Raw genomic sequence first — 22,963 nt, 5'->3', positions numbered from 1 at the left:
AGAAGGGAGTAGGAGAAATGAAGCCATGCCCGTTGAGTTTGACGGGATGTAGGAGATAGTACAGGGAAGACAGAGAGGTTAACCATCCAATTAACTGCACCCAATGCTTATCAGTGATTTCAAATAAATGCGTCAAACTCGCCTGAAACACCTTACTGCATTTTTAACTTTCATTCATGAAATTATTTGTATAAATTATACACTTATACTGAAGTGACCAGGCAGTATATTTGAAGGTGTGTGAACAGTCGCAACTTAGAATACTGTGCGAGTGCTTTTTGATATTCGATTTGCAGCTCTGTTTCAAATATTTGAAATTTACAAATAGTAGAGGAGCGAATGTTTGCTCTATCTGAAGACGTGCAAACTTTGAAGCTTCACTACATGGTAAGACCTTGCGGGTTGGTTTTTCTGCATGACACCGAAGCCGTGCCAAAAGCCTAATGCAGAAGCCTTGCACCAAGCAAGTGTTCGCTAACTGTGGTGTATGTTAGGTCAAGTGCAACACTACGAAAGCAAAATTTATAATCTAAAATAGGTTTCCTATAAATATAATAGCAGAAGTGAGAAATAAAACGTTATTGCTGGCTTGTTGGTGAGGTCCTACCGGCAACTAGCATGCCCAGCCTCCTTTCAATCATTGAGGAGAGTGGGGGTACTGCTGCCTATCATAATAAATATACTAATATGCTTACTGTGTTCGCAGTATTTTGAGGAACCCATATTTCTTTATGGCAATTATGCAAAATTCTTGTTTCACTGGTTTGCATGTCTGTGTTTTATTTTCTGTTACATTAAATTTTTTGTATGTCAAGCGCAAGTACCTGAACAGAGATGTGTCTAGTTCCGACTGCCTAAGCTGTCTTTTTTGGTGTAGTTATGTTTTATACACTCTAGAAACACCAAAACAAAGATAGTGTGGTTTGAAAATATTCAATTCGCAGCCAGCTTTTACTATTCGTATTCAAAAATATTTTATTGAATTCACAGCCAAGTTAAACTTGTATTCAATTCACAGACGCAAAGTTGATAATCACACACCTCTAAATATATATACAAAAGGTAAGTTGTCGTTTCTAGTGACAAAAAACACTCAGCTGCAGTAGCGTCGCTAAGGGGGGACCGGGGGTCCCAGGGCCGCGGGTACCAGCCCCTCAGTAAGGGGGGGGGGGGGGTGCCACTTGTGCCCCTACAATGTGTAATGCTGACGTCGAAAACTGGAAGACAACTGTAACGAGACCACAGCTTTGGCCTGTTCAATTTACGTCCCCACCAGTCTATTCAAATTTGTTTCCTGGTACAATGGAAGAAAGCGAGGAGAATTTTGGCATCCAGGAATGTCGCGGTAGTCGAGGATGGGTGCGGCTTGAGGAGTTAATTGGCTGCAGGGTGAGCGGAGGCGAACAAGGAACGATTCCTGGAGAGGGGGTGCGTCGGTATACGACTGCGACGCTCGGAGGGGTGTAGCGAGCGAGCTTGCTTTTCAATGGGACGACAGGGGCCTAACAAAGCCCCTTCATCACGTCCAGGACCACTGTTGGGGCGGCAGACGAGATCAGTAGGGAAGAGGAGTGAAGGGGGAGGCATCCAAGCCTATGAGACTTTGGTCATGTGTCCTCGGTGGTTATTTATGTGGCTTTTTTTTACGCACGAGATGTTGTGTACGGGTCATGGTGAATGTTTAGCATTTTCTGGAGTCTTCGCAGTGACGCGTCGGACCCCGGTCCGGTTGCCATATTTGGTTGCCATATTTTCAGAAGGAAACCAAGGTGAAAATGACCTGAAAAGAAAAATATGGGGAAGATTGAATCTTGAGGAAGCGGGGACTGATAATTAAAACGAAATGAAAGCAAGTGTGAAACATGCAATGAAGGTTGGTGCGGGGGAGCTAACTGTACAAATTAAGCCTGTGTTGGGAGGAGGGGCGCAAGTGGAAGAGGAGGGGTGGGAGCTCAGTTGTCCAACATTAGGCGAGACAAATGGGTTGTTGCGATTTCCCCTTGGTTGCACCAGATTCCTTCAGTGCTTGCACTAACCAACCAATTCGCGATTTAAGCAATCGCGAAGGATCTGATATCGGGTGTTGATAGCTCATATTTTTTGTCGTTGACTTTCCTTCATCGTGCCCAGGGACGCAGCCAGCACATGGCAATTGTACGAAGATGGCATTATATGGAAGGGGCGTATCCCATACGGCCCCGTGTAATTAAACTACAAGAACAACGGATGAGTAGATTGTCGAGCAAATTATGCAAGAAATAGAACAGTTATGTAGGCATTTATTTTATTTACCTAACTTTTATTCAGGTAAATCTACGTTTTTTTATTTCATTCCCCTGTAAGTTAAGAGCAATATAAATGAGTATCTGCGTTGCACACATAAATAAAGCGGATAGCCTTGTGTTCCTCTTCTTTCCATTTTATCATGGTTTTCGTGTGGCCGTCCCAAGGAGTTCGAAGTGAAGAAATACTTGAAGCTGATGACCTAAATATTTTGCTCTGGTAGGTTCATCTTTCAAGGTGGAGGGTGAGAAAAAAAAGGACAGGACAACGAAATTAAGTGCATAAGAAAAAGATAAACACCAGGTACGTCACCCACTTTCCATCATTAGGCATTCGATCCGCTGAGTGCTGCCATCCCGGAATATGGTCAGGAGACCCCACGATAACTGAAGTGGGAGTGAGGGGCAGTTTCTGTGTTAGTGAAAGCGTTCTGCTGAGTGCTTTGTGAACATTACTAGAAAAAAAATGTTGAACACTGTGCGACAAAGGATAGGACGCTCAGTGTCGTATACACGATTTTTGAGCTGAGTGCCCCTCCCCATGCATTGGGGAGGAAACATCTACTGGAACGACTCAGGCAGCACAACGACGATGTCCGGCTGCAAAACCGTCGCCCAGTACAGCAAAACATCAGACCGCAAAAGAGCCTTCGGTGAAATGCTCCAGAAGCGTGACCAACTGGAGAAAAAGATGCAAAGAACATAAATCCTTCCCTCCGAGCCCTCCCACTTGTGTACATGCGGGCACCGCGCTCCACAGCGAGGCGCTTTGTGAATGACCGGCGCTACAACGCGACTCCAGTCACCCCTGAAGGAAGAGGGAATCGAGATGGGTCCCAAACGTCTTGTTCTTGGGTATTACTTTTGGTTGGAGAGGGCGATATTATTTCATCAGCTACTGGGAAAAGGTTGTTTCATCTAGGATCTGTCTTGAGCTAGTCGACTGTACAACGACGTCAATGAAATCGTCACCAACATAACGGGATGGGCGCGACCGAACGGTTGTGAGCCAGCGTGTGGCGCTGATACACTCGGGCCTGTACGAATGTGATATTTTACTCAAGAGTTCTTTCTTTATCGCTTCGTAACCTCCTTTGATTCAGACTTCCTCCATTGGCTGGTGGCTGCTTCACTGGTAAGCCCGAACCTCACATATAATACTTTATACTGTGTTCGTTTTCCCAAGACGCCAATGTCAATTATTTGCAAATGCGTGGTGGAATCTTTTTACAACGTACGAAAGGAAACGACAACATTGTCGCCGACAAACATCCACACGACTAGCCGTGCACTGGCCGCTTAGACGACTCATGTATGGCCAGTCGTCTCTTTCAACGCTAAATGTTCCCTTTCTATCTGCTTCCATTCTCAGTAATCTCATAACCATAGAAATAAAGAGACCCGACAATGTATCTATTTCAAACGTACTGAAATTCTCACTTAGAGAAATTTCCAGCAGTTGCATGCTGCCACAGAGGCTGCCTTTAGTGAACGGGCAGGCGCAGGCGGTTTTTCCCACTTTATGGGGCGGCCGTTTCTTTTTATTTTTATCGATGCCTAATTCACTGAAAAGGTCGGTGTTGTGTATCAAGATCTGCACCAGAGTCGTTGTCTGGGGTTCTCTAAGCCAAGCTCGTGTAGCTATTATTGCCTAAATAACACGGCTTCTTATCTTGCTGCTTACTTTTCTAATACTATATTGCCAGTTCTTTATAAATAACTACACATAAATTATCCCGTGGCTTAATTTCACATCGCATGTCGCATATTATGCGTGCTTGCAATGACGTTTCGAAGCCCATGCATTCAGTAGCTGTAAAAAGTTTTTTTACATTGGTATCTAAATGAAAGACACAAAATTTGTCGAGACCAATCGCTCTTGTTGCGCAATGAGAGCAATGCCGAGTGACAAGAGTGACGGAAATCGCTTCTGGTAGCTCCAGTCACAAGTGTGAACCAGCCTTCATATGCTAACAATAGAAGACATTAATATTATCAATAATAACAATAACACTAGTTTTATTATTAATAATTGTTTGGTATATGTGAGGGGGAGACAAATGTTCTGGGCCCCGGGTGCCAGTTTACCCAGCAACGCCACTGCTCAGCTGCCATTGCCATCACTGCTGGAGAGAGAAAACTGACAAGCAAAACCTCATCCCTGACTAATTTCAGTTTTAAGTTGTGTGGTACTTTTGTGCTGTTCGACAAGCAATAACTTATTTGCGGTAAGATTGCTGCAGACAAGTCCTCAGTCATGCTAAACACAGAATAAATGAACTTGAAAGCATTGCACATCATAATATCTGTTCCTAAAAGTACCAACTGAAGTACAATATTGTTCTTCGGCATGTGACAGCACACATCAAGGACATATTGGGTGAACTGTCCAGCATCTGTTGAATGCATGGCATTATACCAGCTTGAACGTGCCTTAGAAGGGATAATTTTTAAAAACGGTAACTTGAGATGGCCCACGAAAAAAAAATGCTTGGCACCAGGGCTAAGTGCAACTAGTTAATATTTGCTCATTCACTACTTGAGGCCTGGATGTGTATTTAATGGTTCCTACAGCTGGTAACAACAACAACAAAAACCTTTGTCCTGTGCGCAGCCCTACCTCCCACCGGGCTGCATGTCCTATTATCAGCTGGCTTAAGGTTTCGTTTCGGAAGTAAGGGTTCAGACCAACAAAGTGATTACAGGCAGATTATGGTAGTTACTACACCTTCGCAATGGTGAACATTACCTGCCTGCCTCACGACTCCGAACACACAATTATACCTTCACACAGGTTAACTCCGTTGTAGCTGGGTCAAAAACACAGCCCTGTGGTCTACGTAGAAGTGGTCTACGTTTGCAGTGGCTAGCTTGGTTACGATAAGAGTGGGCATGCGCCATCCCAGTGCCCTCGTCTGACCGGCGTTGCTGCCTCTCGCCACGGCACGTAGGCGGCAAAACGCCCAGCGGCCTCAACACGGCGCTCTAGTAAAACACAGTGCAGAAGTTCGACGGGAACGCACTCATCACTGTCGTAAATCGAGGCGGCAGAACTGATGCAGAGCACCCGTGGTCACCGTCGCAACGTACTACGCGAAAATTAGGCAGTCGCACACACTCAGCGTCCCGATCACACGCTGCACACCACCGTAAGTGATCTCCAGAAGTTCTTCGAGAGCACCTTCATCACAATCGTAAGCCAAACACTTATGCACCGCTGCAACGGCAGGCAAAAATCACAACGAGAAGAGCGCAGCGAGATGACCGCGCAACAGCTGCCATTTTTCTTAAACCATGACGTCACATCCGGCAAAAAAAAAATCGCTTTCTTTGTTTTTTTATGTCTAGTTGGCGCATGCGCAGTAGTGCTCGTCCACCGTTCCTGAACGTCAGGTCGTGACAAGTACAGAGGCGACGGTCTTCATTCTCAAGCCATCTCGCTTTACAGATCACTCCGCCGAGTTCAAAACACGACCGGCTATATTTTTAGCCGGTCGTGGTTCAAAACACCTGCTTCTCCGATGTGGCTCACAAGGTCTCCGTCGCACGGTGTTTCGGCATTAATAATCAATAGTTCAGCGTATGTTTTACGGGGACACGGACATCTGAACACTTTGTTTGCGCGCCTTCCCTCCATGTGCGCCCTTGTTGATCTGTTTGGTGTTGGCTCCACCTGGCTCGTTCAGTGGCTCCGTGAACTTCTTGGTTGGGTGGGTACATACAGTTTCTCAGAGCGTACAGTTTCATGCTAAAATATACAATATATACAAAATATATATATATATTATAATGAAACTTTTCGCAAGGTGAGCTAGATAGAAAGATAAATTCGGGCCCCTATTCTCGACTGCACAAATTGCCGGCATTTCGCCCATGTTTTTTTGCGTAAGCACGACGTAAGCAATCAGTGACGTGCTGCACCTATAGCTATGACGACATGCAGTGTAATTTGACGAGTCACTCATAAAGATCGCTACCAAGGTATGAAATATTGTGCAAGAAAGATATAAAAAGATTTGGCATGTACTATAAAAATTAAGACGGTTGCTGAGGCTGACAAGAAAAACACATTTCTGGAGGTCAAATTTGGAGCCAACACCACAAGGCGATCGAGTAACGTTGATCCAAAAGCGAGCGAAAGGCGGATGTCGAGCTAAAGAACATCACACAATTTTTTTTACCGTATCTATTTATTTCTTTCAATCGCTTTTATTAACATAGCTGTTCTCTCTGCTTCAATGCAAGCTTTGTTGCGTTATCACCTTCCCTCCCGCCACCGCCGCCACGCCATCGTCTGCTGCTATGTTACTTGTTTATGGCGTGATCACAGAAAAAGACGGCCGCGACCATCGCTTCTATGACACATAAGAGCAGTGAAGCGCTACGCCTGATAACCGCGGAGCGCACCGATGTCGCCGATTGACTCATTCGTCAAGCTGGACTGCAATCAGCGCTGTAATGAAATAAATAGTCACTTTTCATTGTTATTTTTCTCTTGAGTTCGATCATGTGACCCAACAGCTTACTAGGACAACTATGGACAAATGCCATGCATTGGGTTCTCTTTGTCATGGAGAGGCTTGTACTGCCCTCTTATGTTTCGGTTACGCCAAACAAATTATTTTTATTTCATTGCCAAACATAAAAGCAAAATACTGCATGTTATTTGTATGTTCCATGATCGCTGACTTGGAAGCAGTTGAAACTATAATTTGTTTCGGTAGGAAACACGCTTTAAACAGCGCGCATGCGAAACTGCGCCTGCTGCAAATTGCCGCACATTTCGCGGCGCCGTAAGCCGGGGCAATATTGTGCCCTATTTTGCTTGTATTTTGCGACAAAAACAGCCGCCATTTTCAAGCTGTTACGTAGCATTACGTCACTTTTACGCAGGTTAAAGTTGCCAATGCATGATGTAATCGTTCCCGCCAACTGTTTAAATTACGTCACGCCTTCTCAGCCAATCACAGAGGGGGTGTGTATTACAAGCAGTATTGTTGTTGAATAGCAAAGACAGGTTTACGTTGTCAAGTCCGCTGCATTTAGTCTGGTTTTTCATTGCCGGCCAAGAATTATGCGCCTTTAGTAACGAGAAATAAGGCAAACTTTAGAACTGGTGTCCGTAGACGACATGAAACGTCAAAATGACGACAGCACACACAACCGCTTTGTCAACCAGAAGCACGTGACCAAAATTGAAAGCCAATCAGAAAAGACTTCCGTGAAATTGCCTGAATTGCCGGCAATTTGTGCAGTCGAGAATAGGGCCCTCGGGCATACTGAACGAGGCCAGTGTTGCCAACTGTAGGGTTTTCGCCCTACATGTAGGGTTTTGGGAAATTTTTTCTTGTCGTAGGGCCGTAGGGCCGTTCTGCCATTTTTCCGCCGAGCGTAGGGCGATTTTAAACTTTTCTGTTGAACTTTCCTTTTTGCGCCACATGAAGCCGCGAAAATATGAAATTATGTCCTCAACTAACTGGTTGTAATGCAAATTTTTACCGCTAGGTTACGCTTCCGCAACCCGATCTTTCGGTAGAGAGGGAGTGGAGGGAGCAAATGAAGAGCCATGGAGGAAAGAAAAGCTTGCGAAGAGCAGACGCAGCGGAAAGGCACAAAAGATCAAACTCTGGTGTTCCCCTGTGGATGCCATGTGGCATGAACAGGCTGCTGCGTCGCAAAGTTGGTGTCCACCGCTGGTAGGGGGTGTAGCTATTGGCGGTGAGCGCGAACACAGGCGGCGCTGCGAAGCGCGCCTCCGTGACGTCAGCTTAGGGATTCTCGCATTTGTCGTCTGCTTCACTCAGGATCGCTCTCACTGCTGTTTCTTTGCGCTCGGTCAACATCTCGGTCAACGTCTGATGCTTGTCCGCACCAGAATTGGCGTGTGGGTAATTTTATCATAATAATAGGCTTAAAATCGCATACACTAGCTCATGGTGTCAATTAAAGTATAGTTTTGGATACCGCTACGGGAGAAACATTGCCGGCGCCACCCCATTCCTTGCGAAGCCGGTCCTGTGCGGAGCGCGAAGAGTCGGAGCTAGGCGTCAGCTTCTCATGTAAGCATTCGGACAAAAGGACCAGTCAGCTGCTAATAACCGACAACAGCGAAAATGGAAGCCCAAAACAAATTCTAGGCCTTCAGGGCTGTCGGCTTTGGCAGAAGGCATCACGATTCCCGGTAATCATATGTAAGGTAAAACAGTTTTTGCAACCTTGCCGAACGCTCGAACGCGTTTTGTCACATCACTTTACGTTGTCAAGGCATGGAAGTTTGCCGACATGCACTATAGACTGCAAAAACTGTAGGTTGAGTTCCAAATAACCCAGTGTGTATATACGCGCGTGCTGATTCTATACCAGGCATCTAACCAGTATGGGGGTTTATTGAGCACAAATGTTCCGAAATATCCCTCCAGGTCTTAACAAACATATATGTGTTACTACAAATTTAACGAAGACGTGACTCGTTTTGCTCAATCAATTGATTGTGGGGTTTAACGCGCCGACGCAACGCGTTGCGTCGGCGCGTTAAACCCTACAATCAATCATTATTGAGCAAAACGAGTCACGTCTTCGTTAAATTTGTAGTAACACATATATGTTTGTTAAGACCTGGAGGGATATTTCGGAACATTTTGCACAGCCATATCTTCCCGATATTCGGATATGCGTTATAGGAAAACTGCACTCAAGAGGAGGAGGAGTAAGGGGAGGAGGGGAAAACTTTGTTTAACAATTAAATAGATCTGGTGAGTGGGCCGGGTCCTCAGTCCAGGAAAAGAGAGTAAAAGTAATTTTCTTCAAATCATAGAACGCCATCCCGAGTAGAATAGGATTGTTCTTCGCGCCTGGAAGGGTTGAAAAGCAATAAAGAGCTACTTGGAATTCTTCTTCGGTTTCGAGTCTTGTATGCAGGTATACTATTTATTACGTTAGTTAGCGAGTATATCATGTCTTCAACACCGTAATCATGTCATCATTGTTCGAGTTGAGAGTCAGTTCGTTATGATAACGATATAATTACGATATAAATTCGGAGTACAAAAGCCGCCTTCGAGTACTGTGGACCACGTTGTTTAGGGCGCGATCGCGGTCGCGTAGCACAAACCTTCTCATTGTATTTGCATGTGAATAAACAAAGCACGCTGCGGATATGCACCTTCTTGCACGCAGCCGTAATGAAAGCCAATTTGTGAAGAAGGGAATGTATGCCATACAAAATGAAGGAAATATCCACACGACCTTTGTGAGGCTCCCAAACATCCCCAAACCTTCTAATAAGAAGTTGGTGACGGCGTAGAAAAATTAATGCGTTGGGCAGAAAAAAAAGCAAGAAACATTAATCCGATACAAGACAACAATGAAAGAAACAGAAGAAAGCCGCTTTATTTCCTGCTGTGCGATGAGCGTGTAGAGGCCGCTGCTTGGTACGTAGTATTAGACTGTTGAGTCTTCATAGGAGCATCTAAAAATACTGAAGGGAAACCTACGCATTTTGAATACTTATTGAGAAGCTCTGATCGTTGATCCTCGCGAATAAGCAAGAAAGGACGAGTTACACACAATCTTCTGACCGATACTCTGAAGAAAGTTGTTCTCTATCTCTTCCTGTGTTGCAAACTTGTGGGGGATACAGCTTCAAATTATTCAGATGCGTCAGAAGCTGGCAAAATAACTGAGTCGCTAGAAATACGCTTTTTAACGCACTACAGCAACGAAGCGGGCGATTTCTAGCCCAGGCACTGTTGCCCCTCACAAGCGGAGTGTAGCAGACGACAGCGGCGCGAATCCCTAAGCCGACGTCAGAGCCAGGGGGCGCCACTCAAAGATCTCGAAGAGCGTGAGGGCATGTTCGGGCTGGCGCGGGAGGCGCGCGCGCGCGATTTCAATTGCTACCAGCGCAGTGGTACAACGGTTGCTATGGGGGCTAGCATGTAGGGTGCCTCCATAGTGCTACCCCCACGGTGGAGCGCGTGTTTTCGAGCCAGTGCCGCGGCAAAACATGTCGAAACCATTTCGGAACTTGTGTTCCCGTGATAAGGCGCCGATTGGAGATCTCGCAGATCGCGGGGCGCCTGCTCCATAATTTTCGACTTTCCATTTTTACAGCCGTCAATTGTTGAAAACTGCCTCTCAAAAAAAAAAAAGTTACCTTTGAAAAACATCCTGGGCCTGGCATGTGACAACGCCAGCGTTATGGTTGGCGAGCATATTTCCCTGGCCCAAGAATTTCAGCACAAGGCAGACAGGAGTTTCGTGCTCATTCGCTGCATATGCCATTACACCCACATTGTTGCCAGCAAAGCTGCAATGAAGCGTCCCAGATACTTGGAAGATCTTCTGCGAAACATCAAAACAGCAAGAGACAAGCACAAGTACCTGCACTACAGGAGTTCCTCCAGACTGAAAAAAGGAAGATTCTGAGGCCATGCGAGACCCGATGGCTCGTGCTTTATGCGTGCGTTGAGCACGTACTAAAAGAATGGGAAACCCCGGGACTCCTTCTTTTGCAAGCCTCCGTGGAAGACCGAATAGTGGCCGCCGAATTCATTCTAAACCACATGACTATATTGTCACAGAGGCTTATTTCAGGTTTATGAAATTCGTGCTCAAATTTTTTCACAGGCTACGGAAACGGAAGGCAACGGAAACCTCATCGGAGAACTCCAGGCAGAGAGAGTCAACGCCTCATCCGATGTCTGCTGCAAAATTTTGTCCAGCCATCTGCTCTGGAGATGGATGACATAAATACCATGGACCCAAGAGTTCTGCTGCCCCTTAAAGAGGTATACCTAGGCGAAGGGTGCAATTCTGTGCTGAAGAAGTGGGCCGGTTTGCGACCTTCGTATTCGCTGTCTGTCTTTTTATCAGACAGCCGCCGTTGAGGTCAAAAAGAGGCGTCCAGTTTCCGGGCTCTTTTTTATGACCCCGGTTGCCATGACACTTTGTCAGTTCGTGATCCCGAAGACAGCCCTCAGCACAGAAGATGGAGGGAAGCTACCTGCCTTGCCGACGCTACAGAACCGCTACGCACACAGTCGAGGAAGAATGGAGAATGCTGCCTTCCTACTTCAGCAAAGATGAGAAGTTGTCATTGGAAGTCAAACCACCTGCTTTGTTTTGGGCCGATCTCCACCAAATGAGAACGTTCGGAGACAAGCAGTAGTTTCTCAACATCGTAACCTTGGGTCAGCTGACACTATCTTTGCCCCACTCCAATGCCGCTACTGAGAGGATTTTCGCACATGGCCGACGTGAAAACAAAAAAAGTGCCTCAACTCCGTGCTGGTCATCAAGTCGGCATTCGCAGCTAGTGGACGCACTTGCGCTAACATGACCATGGAACACGGGGACCCGAAGCTCCACAGCAAGCAGATGTATTGATTCTGTAGCCGAAGCTAAATAACTAAAATTAGTACAAACAAAAATTTTAATATTAAGAAACAAAACAAAACCGTTTCAAATACAAAAATTGCAATTTTTTTGGCGTAGGGCGGGGCGTAGGGCTATTCCCAATATTGTGTAGGGCGATGTAGGGCATTTTGAGGTGCGGTGTGGGGCGTTCGGGTCGAAATCGGTTGGCAACACTGAACGAGGCAGCTGAAGCCATGTTGGGGCCAGCAGAAGTCAGCGCGTAAATGGGGTGCCCGCAAATATAAGCGCTAGGCTGAACCACGGTTCTAACACCATGCGGTGAACTAAAATGCCTTACGACGAGAACGCTGTGAGCCACATCCGGGAAACACCGATGTTTTGAACTCTACTGAGTCCTCTGCAAAACGAGATGGTGTCAGCGTGAAGACCGTCGCCTCTGAATTTGTCACGTCCACTGCACGCGCCGGCCACGTGCCTTCAAAACTTCGTGGTTGGTGGAAATACTGGAGACCTCGAATGCTGACATGGCCGACACGGCGAGCGAGCAGCGTGCCGTCTCGGCGTGCACCACGGTCACGACGGACACCTGGAAAGGCCAGTTGGATTTCGGCCGAGCCTGCAGCGGGCCCGAGCACCGGTGCTGGCTGTGCACGGAGTTGACCCCATGGAACCAAGCGATGCACGAACTCGCTTTCGAACTGGTCGAGCTCCGGCCGGGAAAGCTCTGCCTTCGTTCCATCCGGCGCGGTGACGGAGACATCGATATGCACCCAGCGACCATTGCTAAAGCTTCGTTCCTGGTGTCGTGGCTTCTTCAGCACCACAGGTGCATCGACAAGATTAAAATCGCCTGCAACGTGTGTTCAGGATTTCGTAAGAAAGAAGCGCCATTCCCCATCCGCCTGCGGCCTGCTTCGGGGACCGACTCACGCCGCACCATTCGTGACCTTGAGGTTCAATCAGACGCAAGTTCCCGGTACAGCGACGTCGTGCTTGCTCGACACAGTATCTACGAGCTTGAAGACCTTGATGCTGTCGGGGGACTCGAGAGGCTGACCCTGGAATTGCTCGAGGTCGAACCGGCGGTCGTTGCTGAGCTTGCGAAGCTGTTGCGACGCAATGCGAGCTCCATCAAACGGTTGGAAATCGCCCACGTGAATCTGCCGCACGTGGATCTGCCGCGCCAAATCAACCACACGCTGCAGTATCTCTTCAGCTGCGAGTCGCTCACGCTTTCATCGCGCTGGTGCAGCCATTTGCCGAGCATGAAGCCGGTGGCGCGACTCTTGCACTCATCGACGGCCCTGAAGGAGCTCAGCATCGACCCCGTTGCCAACGTGACGCAAATATCCGCCATAGCGAAGGAGCTCGAGACCAACACCAGCCTCGCAAAGCTCGATTTGCGCATGGTAGATTCGCGGTGCTCTCCGCAGGCAGTGTTCACCGCGCTTCAGTGCAACACTACATTGAGAGAGCTGAGTGTCGCAGGCTGCCACATTAGTGGAGAGTGCGAACAAGCTTTATCATTGCTGCTGCAGAAGAACACCGGCCTTCGTCTCCTGTTCATCAGGGATGCTTACGTCACTGATTCTTCCCTGCACATGTTGGCAGCCGCGCTGACGAGGAACACTACCCTGGAATCTCTCCACCTCGCAAGTAAATTGCACATAGATGCAATTGCGGAAATTTGCAAGGCGCTTCTTATCAACAAGACACTGAAGAAGCTTCAATTTACAGGTTTCATATGTCCCCAAGCATCCAGGTATGCAAACTTAGTCGCGTGAATGTGGGCTGTGGCTAAAGGTGCTTCCCAAGGGTGCAATTGATAGTGGGTATGCCCAACATGGCTTCCGTAGTCCAACAGAGCTGTGTCAAAATGTCAAAATGTGTGTGTGAGTTGGTGATCAAAGTCGCCTCAATTGCGGCGCTTTAACTGGCCCTAATATTTGGCATCGGCAGAGAAGTGTGGTGACTTCAGCAGTGATGGGTACTTCCTACAGCTTTACCTAGCAGAACCAAAGTTGCATTGTTGGGCCCATGGTGAGTTTAAGTGAGATGAACTAAATGCATTGATTTACCATAAAGCACAAGCTAATTGCAGATAACAGAAGATGGCACATCAAGTCGCATATTTATCTTGTACTACCAGGAATAGTTAAAGCATTACTGGCATACCCAAACTAAATTGAGTAAGTAACCGCAATTCATATTATGAGATACAGATTCAAAGTTGATTGCATCAGGAATGCAATTGCAAAAGAGACACTTAATGGGAGAACGTATTTTCACTTATCGCACAGCATTGAGAAAAGGCCATGCATTTGATAAGCAGAGTTGTAGTAGGGTAGGTATGCCATAGAAGTTCAAGTCCGCATCGATTTCTTTTGCAAGATGACTGCTGTCGGCTTGCAAACTACTTTAGGTTAGTTGCGGTTTTTTAAAAATGTTTTACGAAGGAGCGAGTGTGTTTTTCTTTATTCAAGTGGGCTTAGTTAATGCGTCCAACGCTCAGCTAACCGACGTGCCTTACAAAGGAGTCATTGCCTTTGTAGAGCTATATAAGCAGTCGCTTTATCATCTAAGCACAGTGCACGCTTTTTATATTAATAGCTGGAAGTAGCCGGTGATGAACAGTTGCTCGGCTCGTACACTGCTATCCTAATTCACTGTCAGCAGTGGGGCCGGGTGTGCCTTGTTTATCTCAAGCATAAACAGATTTATTTCCACCTAGGGAAGGGGCTGCGCGAGATGAGTGTTGGCAGAGCTTATAAGAGCCATCAAGACGAAATACGTCTGGTTCATTAAAAACACTTGGTCCCGACAAGAATGATACCAATTCGATCACAAACTTCAATAAAATGCAGTCGAACCGCGTTATAACGCACTAGTATCGGGACAGCAAATTAGTTCGTTATATCCAATATTCGTTATAGCAGTAGAGGTAAAAATAGGCTCTAACAAATGGACAATCTGGCTCGGGCAAAAATAGCAGATACAACAATGCATTTTTAAGTCTTCGCATCAACTGTAAACAAGGTAACCCTTACCTTTCTCCTAGTTGCATTTGAACCTCAATGAACCGGAACATGAGTACATGAAACCACAACAGAAGTTCACTTGACAAAACAGGCCTGCATTCTTACTTATTTGATGAAGGTTGTGATCTTCGTCTGGTGGCTACTCGCAGCAGTGAGCAGGATGAAGTTTTACACAGCGTCTCTGAACAAAAGGACCTTTGTACTTGTGCCGTTTCACAAGACCCTTTTTTTCCCCCCAAGTAGCTTCTCAGACTCCTGGTCAAATATTTCTTCGTTATATCCGATATGACGCACGGGTCTCATGGTTTCAGTTCCATTATAAAAGAATGAGTGCCATTGAAATGAAGCGTGACCAACCGAAGCTTGCCTTTAGTTTGCCATAGCCGATAATTCGCTATATCAGGGTGCGTTGTAACGAGGTTCAACTGTAATGGAGATATCTTGGAAAACCGATGTTGCAAGTGGTGATTGCACAACCACTTTCCGGCAATTTCTTTATGACACCACAGAATCTTGTTTGTGCGATTGGCGGCCACCTACCTGACAAGCTGGCAAAAAACATGACTGGGCGATTGCAGTGGGGCCTCTACTTTCGTTTGATTGTATCACCAGAAGGCTAACGTGCGATTGACACGATGGTAACTGTTTTCGGGCTAGCCCATGTTAGGTCAGTCTTGCCCGCAGCACCTTCACTGTAGCGCAAAATTTGGAAGATTTCCCTCATGTCTTGCATCTTCCAAGTCAAAAAACGTCTTTGGTGGTTGGGAGGGAACTGAGTGAGTTTACAAGGGCTAGCTCTTTCAAATTGAACAAAGTTCTTTGTATTTTTGTCTTTGTGGTCTTTCTGTGTTGCTGCGAGCAAGAGCTACTTGCAGAACATTAGAGAGTTTAGAAACACCCTTGAGACTGCTTACGTGTGTCGTTGCGAAAGCATTACATTTTGTTTCAACCTGTGCGGTCCTCTACATCTAATGTTGGGTCTGTCATGGTTCTGTCCTCTTTTCGTGGTGGCAATGCCTCTGCCATGAAAACAGCAGCCACTACTTTCCAGAAGTGCATATTTTCATGTGCCCTTTTTGCCAGCTCACGGTGAGGTGTATGGGCACACAAGAGAGAGCTTACAGAGGGAAGGGGCAAAGCTTGCAAAGGACAGGAAGGCTGCCCACGCTGCGAGCATGTGGCTACAATGAGGGGATCACAAAAAGGGAAAAATGTAGAGAGAACGTCATTTCAACTGGAGATTAGTTTTGCGAATGTACACCCGCTTCCCTGGCTCTCATGTTAATGGAAAAGGGTGGAGGGGGCCGAAATTAAGGGATAAGGCTCTTTTGTGCACAAGTTTTTTGACAGCGAGATCTTTGCAGCCGTGGGTGCTTAGCTTGCAGTGGTAGCTACCAGGAGAACCTTTATCCCTCTGTGGTCCATTGTCGGGCCCTGCCCGAAAACGCCACATAGCTGTAGCAGTCTACTGTCGGGTTTCGCCCTACTTGGGTGTTCAAGGCTAAATTTCGCAGTTTTTCTCAGTGTGACGTGCGTGCATATTTTGTATACATACATGATGTGCCATCTCTTGAGGGATAAGTGAACTTTGTTGAAGTTCGCTTCTTTTTGCACTAGGGTGCAGCACATTTGTCCAGCAAGCACCTTCTGGTTCCTCAGAGCGGTTTCACGTGCACGCTGTTTGCAGAGAAGCATGGATGCTTTATCATCGCGTGCGTTTTGTGGTGTTGCTCTAGCTAAAGTTATGAAGACCTCAGTGAAGAAGAGAAATACTAGCCTCCATTACATGGTGATGACAGTGACTTGACGGAAGTGAATGACAAAGACCCCGATGGTGGTGGAGACGGCAGTGTGCAGATAGCTACACATCTTGTCAACAGACAATGAAATATTGGCGAAAGCTTTTTTCTGGCTTCTAGAGGTTTCCATTCTCAAAAGTTTTATTTTGAGGTGCACACAACTGCAGAATAATGGTGAGAAAGAGCAGCAACATCTGCAGTACCGCCGTAACCTCAGCTTGGTGGGTGACCTGAGGGCTCGAGCCAAAACACGGGGCACGTCTGCACGCATTGAGTGCAATTGATTGATTGATTGCAGGGTTTAACGCGCCGACGCAACGCAGACGATGAGGCGCGCCGTAGTGGAGGGCTCCGGATTAATTTTGACCACCTGGGGATCTTTAACGTGCGCCGAAATCCCGTACACACGGGCATTTTTGCTTTTCGCCTCCATCAGAAAAGCGGCCGCCGCGGCCGGGAATCGAACCCGCGACCTCGTGCTCAGCAGCGCAACGCCTTAGCCACTGAGCCACCGCGGCGGGTGCATTGAGTGCGAGGAGAGGCTAGAGTAGCCATTTCATCTTCAAGCTCCCTGGCTGAAGCAGCAAGAACTGTGCTGCTTGTAGCGATAGAAAAAACATAGGAGGCAGGAGGGAAACTTTTTCTGGAAACCTGCCGGAGTAAACCTAACCTGCACCCAGGAGGATGCTGCGAGCGGTTTCACACGCAACTGAGATATCGGTAAAGGAGTTGCAGGCAGAATGGAAGAGAAAGAATAAATATCGTGAGTTCTTGTAAATCATGCATTTGTCTTCACAGCACTACAAACTGGCAAACTAGTTTGGTCTAGGATAGGCTGAAATTGGGTAAAAGTTTTAGACCGCAAAGGGGTAATGATGAAAGCCCATTCAAGGTCACTAGATCCACCAAAGGTCACCTAGCTTTGTTGCCCAGCAGGAAATTTTCTCTCCTAGGTATAACTCCAAAGGTTCCTAACACGCAAAGAATTGGATATAGCCATCGAGCAAGAGATTCAACCTAGAAAAAGAGAATTAATGTGCCTTTGAGAGGGTGCACAAAACAAATTTAAACGCCCTGAGCGGTTGTTATGCATTGCCAGTTAGAGATGTGTGTGTGTGAGCAATCCCGCTTCTCTTGCAGGGCCGACCTGGCAAGGCAGCTTGCTCAGGACGATTGCTACGACCGGGTAAAGCTGGTCTGGACAGAGCCTGACCTGCCAGGCTTGACTGCTGCTCTCACCTCCTCTGTCGCAGGCTTCGAAGAGTTACGCCTGCCTAACATCTGCAGCTTGTCTGAGGCTGGTCTCAAGCAGCTGTTCGACGCTCTGGCTTCGAACGAATGTGTCCGTACACTGAGCATTAACATTAGGGGAGACCCCGAAGAAAAAGGCACAGCCCTCTGCAAAATGCTCAAGGTCAACCGATCCATCGAGTGCCTCTACCTGGCCATGAACGAGGACCCGTGCAGTTTTGTCGAAGAAGTTTTCTACGCCCTCGCAGAAAATGCAAGCATCACCAAGGTTGTGCTCCGAATGGATGTCGATTGTAGGCTTGAGACTAGGACGGCGCTTTCCTACTTCCTGGCACACAACAAGACAGCTAACAAGTTTTTTGTGGGGTTCACGACCCATCCTCCTCCCAAGTTTGTGGATGTGTTCTCGCAGGGAATGGTGCACAACAAGACCATAGTGAAGTTTGGGTTGCTGCTAGAATCATTTGACATGAATGCTGGTTTCCAACTATACGAAGCAGTGCGTAGGAACCGGGGTGCCTTGAATCGAGCGGTGGACTTTGTCCTTTCGCCCAGTCTGGACAGGCGGTGTGCGGAAGGGTTTGAGCTTTTCGCCGGGACATCTTGCCTCCTCAAGCAACTCAAAAAAGTATCCGGAAGAACGGAGCAGGAAGTGCTGCTCGCCATTGCAGCGGCGGAGCACTACCTGCTTGACAACTTCCTTTTGATCACAGGCATTGTTCAGTATTCCCTGAAGTGCCACCCAGCAGAGGGCACCCAGGTGGACGCGCTTAACAAGCACTGCTGGCAGGCAATTGCACGTCACCTGAAGGTTGCCGACGTGATTTCCTAGTCCCTTATCCTGGTGCACTTGTTCAGTGCATAGAGCAACTGTGAACCTAACCATACAGGTGCCTGTCGAAGTCTGACGAAGTTTGCCATGGGTATCCCCACTGGTGCCCTAAATGTTTTCATGTAATAATTTCTGCCATTGAACAGCCATTACGTCAAATAGTAACGTTTAGAATGGCTTGCTGTGAAGGAATTCTTGCAATCAATAAAGTTTGTGATACGTTTAGTTCTTGCTTCGTGGTTGAAATGGGCATTTGAGGTGAACACCACCGTGTTCAGCAGTTGGCCATTTAAAAATGGTGTGACAAATTTCACCGTTAAAGAGGCCGTAAGACAAAACGGAAGCTGGTTTTATTAAAAAGAGCGCTTTGTTCCGATAACAATGGTACGAATTTTATTACAAACATCAAACAATCAATCTCGACGAAAAGGACCACAAATGAGGCAGAGGCAGCTTGCTAACCACATTCTGTGATTTTTTCCATGATTTCACAGAAATTTTGTTTGTAATGGGGCCCCTAGTTAGAATAATCTGTGCTGGCATGCCCTCATACAGGCCACTGCCAAATTGCAGGCTGGCAAAGGGCATTAATTTTACTTTCCGATTTGAATGCTGCTCAGCTGATACTCCGCCCCGGACAGAATTGTACCCAAGCAGCAAAGTAGTTGCTGTTGTCCTCTCTGTTGTAGAAAACCAGGAAGTTGTGTCTGTCGCCAATTTTGTGTGCCAGATTGCCGAATTTCAAACAAATTGAGCGAACTAAGAAAAAACAACGAAACTTCAAATTTGTCAAACATGCAGCCAATGGCGAACGGCTCGAAAGGTAATAAAAAGGTCAAATAATGCTTGTATCGATGCTTAATTTCTCAGGGAACCTCGTTTAAATGAAGTCGACTCATTCAGTTGAAAAGAAAATTGGGTAAATTTTGGTCTGTGTGGGATTCAAACCCTGGTCCTCCAGAAAGCAACATGAGCTTGCATCGTAAATGCTACCACTAATCAATGACTGTACTGGACCTAGTGAATGCGTTTTGTCCTTCGACTTGGAGCTAAGAGACATGCACGAAGGCCTACATGATTAGCTTGAGCATTGTAAAAAAAGCTATCGGGAAAATAGCAAGGCACGTTCGACCTAACGTCTTCACTTGACAATGCAAACATGGGTATGTTCCAAATTGCCGTGACAACGAAAAGATGCCAACGGAAAAGTATGATGACGATGATGCATTTGGTGATCGGGCACTATTTTCACAATCACTACACCATAAAAAGTTCTCACGTGTCCTTGTCATTCTAAGCTTACTGATGACGCATATGTGAAGGCACTGTCACTTTCAAACAAAATTTTATGATGTTTGGTGCGGCACTGGAATTAAAATTTGAGATCATAAACATAAATGATGATGATGATATTTGGATTTTAATGGCGCAAGGCCAGCCAAGGGCAAAAAGCGCCAAACAAAAGTGATTTCATGACAGCGACGTGAAAGTAACAGTAGAGAATTTCAGTAAAAATAAACAATGTAAACACAAGCTAATGAAGATGACTGGTGTAAAGGGCCAGGTTGTCATGATGCACAAGAGATGAGATGTAAAAAATTGACATCGGTGAGAAACTTAAAAACATGCTTGGTGGAAATGTACCAACCCGGAAAACAGGGAAAACCTGGCATTGTCAGGGAATCCGGGCACATCTGGAAAAGAAGTCAGGGAATTGTCAGGAAATTCGTCAGAAACGTGACTCGGTCATGGAAACAGACACGGTTGATTACGTCCATCTCCCAACTGACTGCCAACTGCTGGCACATCCATACGCGCAAGCTAGACGATGCTACAGTTTGTCTGGGTGGTCTAAAGTACCTATTGCCCATAGTGCTGACATCAGACTGAAGAATGAATTGAACAGGAAGTCAGGACATGGAGGTGCTACCCAAGATTCGGAGCAGCAATCATAGGATGGTTAGGTGCATAATAAGGCTGAGTATCAAAAGAGAAAGGGGGGAAACTAGCGGTGTGTAGGAAACCCAGCATGGAGTCTGGTGGAGCCAGGACGTAGGAGCTAAAATAACCCTTCAGAACAAATTCGCGCTTTCAACCGATGAGAACAAAGTGTCGACACGCTAAATAACAATCTAACAACGGCAGTCACAAACTCTGCAGTAGCTGGGGGAAAAGCAGCATGCAGGAAACAAACTGGAAAACCAACACCGAAAACAAAGGAACTATATTGCAAAACGTAAGAACATGAAACTGTCGAGTACAGTGGATCAAATTGAATCAGCAGTGCTGTCGAAATTAACAGATGTGAATCAAACAACATTTGCGCATACAAAATGGTAGCGATCGAGGAAGCTTAAGAGCAACTAAAAAAAAGCTAGCTATCAGCAAAGTCAATGTACGCACTGAAAGACAAGCAGGGTAGCATTACGCACAACGCGGACGAGATGATAAAAGTAGCGGAACGATTCTACACCAGGCTATATTCCTGTGACGTTACACCAGGGGAAACAACTAAGAGTACAGGCTTGGCTCTCAAATTCTCACTAATAACGAAAGACGAAGTTGAGAAGGTTCTCAAGAGCATGAAAAGAGGAAAAGCTGCGAGTGACGACATTACCGTTAGCCCTTTAAAGGAGGGAGAAGATTTTTTTGTGGAAAAGCTCGCTAAACTAGTCTTCTTAAGGACTCTAAACTGCCCATAGCCTGGAAAAACGCCACCATAGCTCTGATTCGCTAAAAGGGGGACACCAAAGACCTTGAGAATTGCAGACCAAGCAGCCTGTCAACTGTATAAAAGCTGTTTACCAAAGTAATAGTTAACTGAATAAGGGACAGCCTAGATTTCCAACAACCCAGGCTGGGTTTAGAAAAGGATACCCTACAATGAATCACATCATGTCATCAATGAATAGAAAAATACGCAAGTATAATAAACCTGTTTATATGACATTCATATACTATGAAAAAGCGTTTGATTCAATAGACACCACAGCAGTATTGGAAGCACTAAAGAACCAAGGAATGGAGGAGACCAACGTAAGACTCCTAGATGAAATATATGAGGGATGTACAGGCAGGTTAGTCCTTCACAAGCAAACCAAAACGCTCCCGATCCCAAATTAAGGAACTGCGACAGGTCGATCCCATCTCGCTAAAATTGTTCACAGCGTGTCTGGAGGGACTATTCGGGAAGCTTGACTGGAAAACGCAGGTCTATGGATAAATGGGGAATACTTGAGCCGTTTGAGGTTTGCAGACGACGTGGTCTTACTCAATAAGTCTGCAGAGCATGTGCAAAAATGCTTGAGGAACTACAATCGGAAAGCGTGGCCGTCGGGCTAAAAATAAATATGAATAAATCCAAGGTAATGATGTAACAAACATGCTGAATGCGCCCTACTCGGCACAGGTAACGAAACACCTGAACAAGTTGAAGAATATATCTACCTCGGACAGGTGGTCAGTCCGATTCCAACCACGGAAAAGAAATCCAGCGCAGAATAGGAACGGGTTGAGGTGCACTCGGCAAGCACTCACAAATAATGAAAAGTAAGCTACCTCTATCCTTAACAAGAAAGGTGTCCAACCAATGCGTTCTACCGGCGATGTCAAACAAAACGCTGTCCAACGGGCCATGATGCGAATGATATAGGTAACACTTAGGGTCCTGGACAGGGTAATGATAGAGTAACACTTCGCATCCGAGATCGAGGAGCAAACTCGAGTAGAAGGTATCAGTCACTGTTGAAATAAATAAATAAAAAAAGGACTTGGGCTGGCCATGTAGTGAAACAAACTGACATCAGATGGACCAAGAGGTTAACAGAATGGGTACCCAAAGGCGGGACTGGAAGAAGGGGAAGGCCAATAACACGATGGAGGGATCAAATAGGGAAATTCGGGGGCAAAGAATGGACTCTGGCAGCGCAGGACAGGATCGGGTAGAGGTCAGTAGGAGAGGCCTTCGTCCTGCACTGTACCTGAGTAGGCTGGTGATGATCATGACGATGATGGTGATGAAGGAATGGTTGTATTTGTGGGACGTTGAAAGAAGAGAACCTCTGCTCTTGTAAGAGAACTTGCACTGAACGTGCACAAGCTCATGAAAAATGCAGAACTTCAGGCTTTTCTGCTGCAGCAAGAAATAGAGTCTCTGAAAGAGTGAAAGGTGTTCCATTTGTTATTGCACATCAGTTATTGTGCCTTTTTGAATACTGCGTTTTCTGCTAAAGGCACCTTTCGAGCAAAGGATTGTAATCAAGCAGTGTGTTCTGCAGTTAGTATTGCAAGGGCCCTTGTCCTTTTCTTACCACTGGATAGCTCACTTTCCGTGTACAGAGAGTTTGTTGAGCAGGCGTATCAGTCGGGGATTATGCTTAGAAT

The 22,963-nt window shown here is 46.3% G+C and overlaps 1 protein-coding gene across 1 annotated transcript; it reads left to right on the top strand.

Annotated features, from left to right (window-relative positions):
• Positions 1–11,881: 11,881 nt before the first annotated feature.
• LOC144162384 (uncharacterized) lies at positions 11,882–18,808 on the top strand. The gene is made up of 2 exons (XM_077692887.1): positions 11,882–13,422; positions 17,638–18,808. The coding sequence occupies exons 1-2, from the start codon at positions 12,185–12,187 to the stop codon at positions 18,578–18,580; spliced, it is 2,181 nt and encodes a 726-aa protein (XP_077549013.1). The 5' UTR covers positions 11,882–12,184; the 3' UTR covers positions 18,581–18,808.
• The last annotated feature ends 4,155 nt before the right edge of the window (positions 18,809–22,963 follow it).

Source organism: Haemaphysalis longicornis, unplaced genomic scaffold (assembly GCF_048455015.1).
Source record: "Haemaphysalis longicornis isolate Haplotype H1 unplaced genomic scaffold, Haemaphysalis longicornis Haplotype H1 scaffold_12, whole genome shotgun sequence".
Taxonomy (NCBI): domain Eukaryota; kingdom Metazoa; phylum Arthropoda; class Arachnida; order Ixodida; family Ixodidae; genus Haemaphysalis; species Haemaphysalis longicornis.
This window is presented reverse-complemented; position numbering and strand designations above follow the sequence as displayed.

What these genes read in the sequence shown, in the direction of transcription:
- LOC144162384 (XM_077692887.1), top strand. Translation starts at nt 12,185, where the DNA reads ATGGCCGACACGGCGAGCGAGCAGCGTGCCGTCTCGGCGTGCACCACG. An exon ending in ATATGTCCCCAAGCATCCAG is followed by an intron (nt 13,423 to 17,637) that starts GTATGCAAACTT and finishes CTTCTCTTGCAG; the next exon opens with GGCCGACCTGGCAAGGCAGC.